Source organism: Chlorocebus sabaeus, chromosome 1 (genome assembly GCF_047675955.1).
Source record: "Chlorocebus sabaeus isolate Y175 chromosome 1, mChlSab1.0.hap1, whole genome shotgun sequence".
Taxonomy (NCBI): Eukaryota; Metazoa; Chordata; class Mammalia; order Primates; family Cercopithecidae; genus Chlorocebus; species Chlorocebus sabaeus.
Window position 1 is genome coordinate 55,925,524 of NC_132904.1, and position 11,569 is coordinate 55,937,092.

Consider the following 11,569-nt stretch of genomic DNA (forward strand, 5'->3'; position numbering starts at 1 on the left):
GCCAAGGCGGGCGGATCGCGAGGTCAGGAGATCGAGACCATCCTGGCTAACACAGTGAAACCCTGTCTCTACTAAAAATTAAAAAAAAAAAAAAATTAGCCGGGCGTGGTGGCGGGTGCCTGTAGTCCCAGCTACTCAGGAGGCTGAGGCAGGAGAATGGTGTGAACCCGGGCGGCGGAGCTTGCTGTGAGCTGAGATTGTGCCACTGCACTCCGGCCTGGGCGACAGAGCAAGACTCTGTCTCAAAAAAAAAAAAAAAAGAAAATGCTATATGCATAATTCCAACTACCTGACATTGTAGAAAAGGCAAAACCATGGAGGCAGAAATATCAGTGGTTGCAAGAGGTTAGAGAAGAAGGAGGGATGAATAGGCTGAGCATGGGATGTTTAGGCAGTGAAACTATTCTGTGACATCACAATGATGAATACATGTCATTATATACTTGTCAAAACCCACAGAATGTAAATGTATAACACCAAGGGTGAGCCCTAATGTAGACTATGGACTTTGGGTGATAATGTGTCAATGCAGGTTCATCAGTTCTAACACAGTACCATAATGGTGTAGAATGTTCATAGCAGAGGAGGCCATGCACATATAGGGGCAGGGAGTATATGAGAATTAGCTCTACTTTGTATTCAATTTTTCTGTGAACCTACAACTGCTTTAAAAATTAAAGTTGGGACTGGGCGTGGTGGCTCATACCTGTAATCTCAGCATTTTGGGAGGCCAAGGTGGGCGGATCACCTGACGTCAGGAGTTTGAGACCAGCCTGGCCAACATGGTGAAACTCCATCTCTATTAAAAATACAAAATTAGCTGGGTGCGGTGGTGCACACCTGTAATTCCAGCTACTTGGGTGGCTGAGGTGGGAGAATCACTTGATCCTGGAGGCAGAGGCTGCAGTAAGCCAAGATCGCACCATTGCACTCCAGCCTGGGCAAAAGGGCAAAACTCTGTCTCAAAAAAAAAAATAAAAATAAAAAAAATAAAGGCACAGCGCAGCGGTCTATAATCCCAGCATTTGGGTGGGATTTCTTGAGCCCAGGAGTTCAAGACCATCGAGGCAACAAAGTAAGACCTCATCTCTACAAGAAATACAAAAATTAGCCAGGCGGGTTGGCTAACACCTGTAGTCCAGCTGCTCGGGAGATGGAGGCTGCAATAAGCTGTGGTAATGCCACTGAATTCCAGCCTGGACTAGAGAGTGAGACCTTGTCTCTAAATAAATAAGGAAAGAAGGAATGCTTCTAATATTTACATTGTTAAAAAGATAAAAGTATATTTAAGAAGAAAAAATAAAATGGCTATTTAAGAAAAAGGTATTGGCTAGTTCCTATGATACTGGGCTATCAGAATTTAACATCCACATTCATGTCACTAAAGTCCCCATTGCTAAATTTGACTGGCTTTAAAAAAATAAAAAGTAAAGAAAATAAGTTCGTATTGACCTTCTTAGTTCTAGCCTTAATCTCTATCTAAAAGAATATTGACCAATATTTGCACATTATGAGTCTATTGCTCCATAAATAATTTTGATATAATATCATATAACCCAGAAGAATGGGGGACATTCTTTAAGCAAAAGAATTTGTTACAAGTATCCAGTTTTGTAAGCACACCTTTCTATTTAGCATGGTTATCTGTTGTCATATCTACATGCTGGGTAGGAAAAACAGCCAAACCAGAACTGAGCAGTTCTATTTAACTGTAAGCTGTTTTGTATATTGTTATTAAATGATCACCTATAAATCAGGTTAAGTCTAACTCAGCCCAAAATACAGCATCCTGACGACAAAACTCAGGTAAGAGACTCTTCTCCAGAGTGGCCCATGGGGAAGGATAAAAACATGCCTAGGCACAGTTGATAAATACTGAATTTTGTCAGCTATCAGATTATTCCATTATCTTAAACTACCAATATTCTCCATATCATGGAAGATCCAGGTTTTGCTGGCAATTAAATCATCTAGAAGAGCAGAAGGAGTTTTGATTTGGAAGTCAGGACACTAGGTTCTGGCCCCTGCTTTGCTATTGGCTTTGTAACCTTAGCAATATATCATAACCTATGAGGAAGTTTTAAGTTTCCTTCCAGCTCTAACATTCCATAATTCAATTATATTGGCAGTTGTAGCTTTTTATTTTTTACATGCTACATATCTTTTATATCTCTGAAATTTGAAGCTTTTATGCTCAGCAGAGTATCCAGAATCTCTTATGATTTTATTATTAAGACCTCATCATTTATTTCCCAGAAACCCTCTAAGGCAGAATCTGAGATTTTCCCATCACAGGTGTGTTTGTTAGCTGTGCCTATACCTGGAACCATGGAGCCCTGGCGCTACCAATCTGTGTTGCTTTCTTTTAAAAACTTATACTCAATTCCTACAAACACATCCAGACCCCAGTAGGCTTTCTATCTTGATTCTCCTTGTTGCTGCATTTTATTTCATTTTCTTAACTTTGGTGTCTTAAATTGCCTTCTTTGAATAAAAGGTGATCATATTTAAATGCTAGTACACTGATTGGTGAACTTATTGGAAATGCTCAACAGAAAAAACTTCTCATCAATGTGCCTCCAGAGACACCATGCTCTTTTTTCAAGAATTATGCAAAGTATTGTTAAAACCTAGAAAGCTTTAATTACTTGTGACATATACAAATTACTCAGATTTCATCTGGGTCAAGATTTAAGATATTGTTTAAATGGTCTTTTAGGGTAAAACCATCACCAACAGAATGATTTTTGTATAGTTAGGTTTGATGACATCTGCTTTACTTTTTGGTAGCCTGTTAATTCCGGTTCTTAACTACAGGCAACAATATGGCTCTGCTGTTGTCAGAAATGCAGTAATACAGGCTCCACACCCATTTGCCACCATTTTGCAGCTTCTGCCATACCCGTTCTTCCTCTCTTACCCTCTAGAATTCCTGGCTTGGGAATTTCCTAACTTGTTTCTCTCAGCAACTTTTTCTTTTTGACAGAATCCTGGCTAGTTTTCAGTTTTCCAGAGATTTTTGTTTTGTTAGTTATCTTAGGTCATTTGGTCAGTAATTTGGAATCTTTCATTTCCTGTTCCTCTGTTTTGATTTTTAATTGGAACTATTCCACTTATCTCATCCCCCAACCCTGTCCCTTTTAGGAAGAGCTTTTCCTGGCATCGACTTCTTTTCCAGTTTCTTTCACCATGACTTACTATAACCCTTTAACCTTGGCCACTCCTCCCTCCCAGCACCCCTACCCCTGCTGCCCTTACTGTTTCCCTAGTCCCCTGACCTTCATACTTGAATTCTGGTCTTAGAGGCTGCTCCTCCCACTACACAGTGCAGACTGCTGAGTTTTTGCTGTATTCAGGTAGAGAAATAAGTGCCAATATTATCTAATATTGCCCTAAACATTAGGACTGGTGTGTGTGTGTGTGTGTGTGTGCGCATGCAGTATGCCAACCACACAGATAATAACCCCTCACTCCTAAAGATACTGACAAATCAACCTGCTGAGAAATTAACACCATATTTCCTTCTTTGATGGAGGCCTACAATTAGACTTCAAGCTGCTTTTCCTTCTCTATTTTAGGTATGTTCCTCATCTCTCAACACATGTGTTTAGGATAGATCAGTGTTGTGACTCTACAGTGTTAAGGAAAACATAAACCAGGTTTTCTATAAGGTACAGTTTAGAAAGGAACACTACATAAAGATTCATTCATCTCTAAAGAAAGGAAAGAGGTAAATGCTGGGTGCATTATAGGCACAGTCACCCCTCTGTACCTGGGGGGTTGGGTTCAGGACTCCCCTCAGATACCAAAATCCACAGAGGTCCAATTCCCTTGTAGAAAATAATGTAGCACTTGCATGGAACCTACACACACCCTCTCACTTTAAATCAATCCTCTCTGGATTACTTATAATACCTAACACAATGTACATTCTATACAAATAGTTGTTACACTGTATTATTTAGAGGATAATGACAAGAACAAATGTCAGTACTTATTTAGTACCCATGCTGCCATCCCTTTTTTCCCCCTGAATATTTTCCACCCATAGTTGGCTGAATACACAGACCCCAATACGGAGGGTCAACTGTGTTTTTTTTTCACTTTATTCTCACAACCACCCTGCAGAATAGTTAGTAGCTTATTTGGACATGGGGAAAGCGAAAGCTCAGAGAGGTTAAGACACTTGCCTAAGGACACATAGCTAAGAAGGAGTAAGGCCATATTGAAACCTGAGGGTGTTATCTCTTAGAGAAAAAGCTCTTTTCCTACAGAACTACCCTGCCTCCCAGTTAACGGGTTATACTGCAGTGACTCCGTAAAATCTATTGTTGCTACATGATTATGGTCAAAGGCAAAAAGTAATGGTAGTTTAAAAGAGGAGAAGGATATAGACCTATTCACAAAGAAGAAATGCGTTGGTATGGAACTTCTTGGGTTATACTGCTTCGTCCTTGAGTTCTACAAACAGACACACACACACACACACACAAAACCAACAAAACTTAATTATAGGCTGGGTGAAGTGGCTCATGCCTGTAACCCCAGTGCTGTGGGAGGCTGACGTAGGAGGATTATCTGAAGCTAGGAGGAGGTTTAAGATCAGCCTGGGCATCAAGGTAAGACCCCATCTCTACAAAAAAAAAAAAAAAAAAAAAAAGGCCAGGCATGGTGGTGCACATCTGCTGTCCTAGCTACTCAGAAGGCAGGAGGATCACTTGAACCCAGCAGTTTGAGGCTGCAGTAAGCCATGATCACATCACTGCACTCCAGTCTGGGTGACAGAATAAGACACTGCCTCTAAAAATAAAAATATAAAATAAATAAAAATTTTAAAAACCTAAACATAGCTGCATTTTACTCAATATATTTACAGTTCTACATACGTAAAAATGTGTAAATTGACAATGTTTTAAATGTGTAGGGGAAGTTTCTCACCTAAAGGAGTACCATAATGAACATTTAAGAGCAAATTATTCCTTTTTTATTTGTATTTTCAGTTTTGCCTCTAGCACATCAGGTATTCTTTAAGAAAGCTATGCCTCTGAGGTTGCATGATCATTAACTAGTTCATAATTTCCCTTGCATATATTTGAATATTGTAGTGTTTTAGCGTTTCCTACACTTTTTTTATTTGCACGTCTTCACAATCACCATTACATCTTTGTTCCACCTGTACTATTATTTACTCACTCTTTATCTTTAAATCAAATCACGTTTTCTTACTCAAGTAGATTTAATTTTAAGACGAACTTTATGGTCGGGCATGGTGGCTCACACCTATAATCCCAGCACTTTGGGAGGCTGAGGTGGGTGGATCATGAGGTCAGGAGTTTGAGACCAGCATGGCCAACATAATGAAACCCCCATCTCTACTAAAAATACAAAAAATTAGCTGGGCGTGGTGGCAGTCACCTGCAATACCAGCTACTTGGGAGGCTGAGGCAGGAGAATCACTTGAACCTGGGGCAGAGGTTGCAGTGAGCCAAGATCATGCCACTGCACTCCAGCCCAGGCAACAATGCAAGACTCTGTCTCAAAAAACAAAAAAAGGAGCTTTATATCGCTACCATAAATTACCAGAACTCACAATAAACAGAAGTTAGTAAAGACACTGAATTCTAACGAGATGTTATTGCTTGTTGAAGGCTTTGATCTTAGAAGGATTAGAAAGCATTCTAGGCCAGGTGCGGTAGCTTCCTGTGTATAATCCCAGCACTTGGGGAGCCCGAGGCAGGTGAGTTGCTTGAGCTCAGGAGTTTGAGACCAGCCTGGGCAACATGGCAAGACCGTGTCTCTACAAAAACATTCAAAACTTAGCCAGCTGTGGTGTTGCCTGCCTATGGTCCCAGCTACTTAGGTGGCTGAGGCAGGAGGATTGCTTGCACCTGGGAGGTTAAGGCTCTAGTGAGCCATCATCTCACCACTGCACTCCAGCCTGGGCAACAGAGCCAGACTCTGTCTCAAAAAAAAAAAAAAAAAAAAAAAAAAAGACAGGATTCTAGTGGTGTGGTGTGGAAGACACATTCTCAGCAGACTAAGGTTGTAGGTTGTGTCTTTATAACCACAAGGACTGAAAGAGAATTGAAGAATAACTTTCTCATAAGGCGATTCAATGTTATTTAGTACTGTTTCTGTGTACCATCAAACATCCTCTTACTACACAGAATATTATAACACCATCTCATTGTCCACATGAGCTCAGAAACTGGTCATCAAAGCAGAAAAGTCTTTAAAACATTGATCTCTGGCTGGGTGTGGTGGCTCACGCCTGTAATCCCAGCATTTTGGGAGGCGGAGACGGGTGGATCACAAGGTGAAGAGATCAAGACCATCGTGGCCAACATGGTGAAACCCCGTCTCTACTAAAAATACAAAAATTAACTGGGCACGGTGGCGGACGCCTGTAATCCCAGTTACTCAGGAGGCTGAGGCAGGAGAATTGCTTGAACCCAGGAGGCGGAAGTTGCAGTGAGCCGTGATCGCGCCACTGCACTCCAGGCTGGGCGACAGAGCAAGACTCCATCTTGAAAAATACAATACAATACAATACAATACAATACAATACAATACAATACAATACAATACAACACAACACAACAAAACATTGATCTCCAAGAAAGTAGATCATATCTGCTCTCTTTCTATCTGACCACATTGATAAATTTCGTTATGTTTGCAGGTTAAAGAGGAAATGATGGACAACAGAGGCAACTCTAGTCTGCCTGACAAACTTCCTATCTTCCCCGATTCTGCCCGCTTGCCACTGACCAGGTCCTTCTATCTGGAGCCCATGGTCACTTTCCACCTGCACCCAGAGGCCCCGGTGCCATCCTCTTACTCTGAGGAGCTGCCACTGCTGCCTTTTCCCAGTGACTCCCTCATCCTGGGAAATTACGGTGAACCCTGCCCCTTCTCTTTCCCGATGCGCTACCCAAATTACGGAAGGTGCGAGTACTCCTACGGGCCAGCCTTCATCCGGAAAAGGAATGAGCGGGAACGGCAGCGCGTGAAATGTGTCAATGAAGGCTACGCCCAGCTCCGTCATCATCTGCCAGAGGAGTATTTGGAGAAGCGACTCAGCAAAGTGGAAACCCTCAGAGCTGCGATCAAGTACATTAACTACCTGCAGTCTCTTCTGTACCCTGATAAAGCTGAGACCAAGAATAACGCTGGAAAAGGTTCCTCCATGATAGCAACCACCAGCCACCATGCTGACCCTATGTTCAGAATTGTTTGAGTCATTGTTTCCAAATAGAAATGAATAATATCACAAAATGAGGTATCTTACAGCATCATTCAACAGTTTTTCCTAAGTGTAATTTCCATGTGGGCAGGAAATAGCTCAAATGTTAACCTATGCTGAGTATTACTCACCTGGGTTTCAATTGTACTAAACATGATCTCATGTAGGTTGAGGAGCTGCTCTGCTTATTTCTTTCACGAGCTCTAGGGGAGCAGGGGGCCCCAGAGTCTCTGCATGTCTCATCCTGCCCTTCTCACACGCTTGGCCAGAGGCTCAGCTGTGAGAAGCTCTCACAGAAGCCTGTGAAGCGTGACTACTAACTACTAGAGGCCTGTCTCACTCCGTCGAAGTGTCATGCTGAGCAATCACAATGAACCTCTCTTCATTTGTCAGCATTTGGAGATTTTTATTTACTGGGGATTCACAAGAAGTCACCACCATGGGAAAGTGTCTTGGGGCTAAAGCAAAAGTAGTTTACAAAACCTTGTTGTTATTTGAAATTATTTCAGATGCATCATTTTCCTGCATGCAGACTTCTTCAGGCAGCTCAGTATAGGGTCCAAGAAGGCAGACCTGTAGCTGGGTGCGGTGGCTCATGCCTGTAATCCCGGCACTTTGGGAGGCCGAGGTGGGCGGATCACAAGGTCAGGAGATTGAGGCCACCCTGGCTAATGCGGTCAAACCCTGTCTCTACTAAAACTACAAAAAATTAGCTGGGCGTGGTGGCAGGTGCCTGTAGTCCCAGCTACTCAGGAGGCTGAGGCAGGAGAATGGCGTGAACCCGGGAGGCAGAGTTTGCAGTGAGCCAAGATTGTGCCACTGCACTCCAGCCTGGGTGACAGAGCGAGACTCCATCTCAAAAAAAAAAAAAAAAAAAAAAAAAAAAAAAGGAAGGCAGACCTGTATTTGCAGTATAACTCTGCTACCTCTTCTCTATGTCTCAGTTCTTCTCCACAAAATGAGAATAACAGCAGCAATTCCCATGTGTTTATGATGATGATTAACAGAGCCTGACATGTAAAAAGTATTCATAATCATTAAAACTATTTTTTTTTTTTTTGAGATGGAGTTTCGCTCTGTCACCCAGCCTGGAGTGTAGTGGTACAATCTCGGCTCACTGCAACCTCCGCCTCCTGGGTTCAAGCAATTCTCTGCCTCAGCCTCCCGAGTAGCTGAGATTACAGGCACCCACCACCATATCCGGCTATTTTGTTTTTTTATTTTTAGTAGAGATGGGGTTTCATTATGTTGGCCAGGCTGGTCTTGAACTCCACCTCGGCCTCCCAAAGTGCTGGGATTATAGGCATGAGACAGCACTCCCAGTCAAACATATTTTTTTTTAGAGATGGGGTCTTGCTATGTTGTCCAGGCTGGTCTCGAACTCCTAGCCTCAAGCAATCCTCCCACCCCTGCCTCCTAAAGTGTTGGGATTACAGGTGTGAGCCTCTGTGCCTGGCCACCATTACCGATTATTATTATCATTATCTTATTTTGTCCATAGCATCACCATTCTCTAGGTTCCCTAAGCTAGAAAACTTGGAGCTGCCAGACCTTTCCTTCATACCTGGGAAGGACAGTCCCTGCCCCGTATCTTGGGGGGTCTGCCTTCAAAATGTGTCTATTTCTGCTTCCATGGCCAGCTTCAGCTCTTCCTTCTCCTTTAACTACCAAGTCCCATCTGTCCCCAGGCCCAGTCAATGACCCATCACACACTGTCTATCATGTTCCTCTCCACTGCTATGCCTCTGTGAAGTCCTCCCCAACTTCCTATCCCAGCTGTTACTTGTTCCTTTATTTCATATACATATTTGTCTTATGGTTGCTATCCTGCTATCTTTAAACACTTCACACACCTATCTCTGTCTTCTTCAGTAGACTGCAAGCTCCTTGAAGATAATTCATCCAGCCTTATTCATCTTCTATTCCTAGTACCCAGCAAAAAGCCTCAAATCAGGAAGGTGTTGGTGAATATCCGTTGTTATTTTTTTCTTATTCCAATCCCATCACCTGTGTCTGGGTCATTGGTAGCAGTCTCCTGCCTGGCCTCCTGGGCTGTGTCCTCAATAGGCTCCACCCTCACTCTCTCTGAAAGTATTTCATGTCACTTCGTCGCTTAAGCTGCCTGATGACTGCCTTCTGAATGCCATCTTGTTTAAATTTATCAGCTTAGTTTTCAAAGTTCCCTACTGCAAAACAAAGCAGCAAACATAAGAAGTCGTGTTTTCTCACTTCTGCTTGCCAGCAACATTTCACAATGCCCCTGACTCTTACCACGGGCAGCTCTTTCCCTCTTTGAAAAGAAGCTTTGAAGGACAGGACAGAGTACACGCCCCTCTCCCTCTTTACCCCGTCTCCTGCCTGAGTCGCTACATTCCTTAAAAGATAAATGACCCGAGTTTTGGCCTTTTCCTACATGTAAGATAACATCTGATGGGGTTAGCGATGATGCCTCTGTAATCTATAATCAGAATTACTCTCACACCCAAACCCTGATGTGAGTCTGCTTTCATGTGACTTCTAAGCAAGTTCAGGGTGATTTTGCACATGCTGAACCCATTTCCCCCAAACAGAAAATCACTCTTGCAAATGTATCCTTCTATCTTCTCTCTTGCTTCCTACCTAAACTGGAATATTCTCCTTTTCCCCTCCTTCATTGAAATCCCTCTGTCTTATTCAAGAATCCTTCTTTCATTGCCAGAGACTTCATGGGTATTTTTTAACTTATTTTTCATTTGTTGAGACGGAGTCTCTCTCTGTCACCCAGGCTGGAGCGCAATGGTGCGATCTCGGCTCACTGCAACCTCTGACTCCCTGGTTCAAGCAATTCTCCTGCCTCAGCCTCCCAAGTAGGTGGGATTACAGGCATGAGCCACCACGCCCAGCTAATTTTTTTTATTTGTAGTAGAGATGGGGTTTCACTGTGTTAGCCAGGATTGTCTCGATCTCCTGACCTCGTGATCCACCTGTCTTGGCCTCCCAAAGTGCTGGGATTAGAGGTGTGAGCCACCGCACTCGGCCATGGGTCTTTCTCAGACTTTAACTTTGTGTGCCAAATAACTCAGCCTCGGTATATGGTCCTGTGCAGCAGTCATTCTCCTGACTATGAAGTGATACTCTGGGAGGGCAGTCATTAGCTAAGAGGCTTTTGGATGCAAGTAAGAAACAGCCCAATTCAAAGTGGCATAATCAATTAGGGGAATTATTGGCTCACACAGCTGAGGCCTAGAGTAGCAGCACTGCCTGCAGATAGGACTCAATACTGTCACCAAGAACCTATTTTCAGCTGGATGTGGGGGTACACGTCTGTAGTCCGAGCTCCTCGGAAGACTGAGGAAAAAGGATCCATTGAGTCCAGGAGTTTGAGGCCAGCCTGGGCAACCCTGTTTCAAAACCAACCAACCAACCAACCAACCCTCTATTTCCTTTGGTCTAGCCTCTCTTTCTCTGGGAATAGCTTCAGTCTCTCCAAAAGGCTGTCAGAAGCTCTCAGAACTATCAGCTTTCTCCTTCAGGCATAGGAAGAAAGAGAAAGCCTATATCCCAGGATTCTCAACCGAAGTCTCCAGATTCCTGCTGATTGGAGAGGTTCAGGAACACGCCCCTGCCTAACCAACCCCTGGGGCCAGACGGGGATGGAAGGGGTGACTGACACCACTCTACTCCTGGAGGTGGTACCCTGGCCTCCCTATTCCCATGGATCTGCCAACTGTAACAGAACCTGGTAGAAGCGGGGTATGGATGTGGGGGACACCTCCAAACTTGCCTGCATACCAGGAACATAACCAGTGCACAGTGACTGTCAGAGGTCTCCAAATACGAGCCCCTCCCATGAGCGGAATCTGGACTTCTGTTCCTTTGTTGCCAGTGTCCACGCCGCTGCCTCCAAATGGTCACAACACCTCTGCTCCTCAAAGGAGTCCTGCCTGTTATAGACAAACAGGCCCACACCTTTGGTTATTTTGGTTTAGACTAGGGACAAATTCTACCCTTGAGTCCCCAAGCCACCAGTGGCTCCCCCACCCCTGCCTCTAGTGTGTACAGGGAGGAGGCCTTCAGTTTCAGTGGAGGTGGCTCCTCCCTCATAGGAGTCCCCTGGGATCCTTGAGGGCTTCCCACCACCACTGACTCTTCTAGCAGTGGGGCAGCCTGAGTTTTGGAGAACTGAGGCTACGCTGGCCTTTCTCCCTCCCTCCTCCTCCTCTTCTCTCCAGAGGGAAACCTGGAGAACACCCCCTCCCCCATCATTTCCTGCCCCACCCCTGCCTCCAAAGGCTTCCTGTTGGCCTCTCTGCATGCTCAGTGCACTCACTGGCCACAGACGAC

At 43.9% G+C, this 11,569-nt stretch overlaps 1 protein-coding gene across 1 annotated transcript; it reads left to right on the forward strand.

Annotated features, from left to right (window-relative positions):
* Positions 1–1,775: 1,775 nt before the first annotated feature.
* ASCL3 (achaete-scute family bHLH transcription factor 3) lies at positions 1,776–7,278 on the forward strand. Its single transcript, XM_008007453.3, has 2 exons — positions 1,776–1,806; positions 6,683–7,278. The coding sequence occupies exon 2, from the start codon at positions 6,695–6,697 to the stop codon at positions 7,238–7,240; it is 546 nt and encodes a 181-aa protein (XP_008005644.1). The 5' UTR covers positions 1,776–1,806; positions 6,683–6,694; the 3' UTR covers positions 7,241–7,278.
* Positions 7,279–11,569: the final 4,291 nt, after the last annotated feature.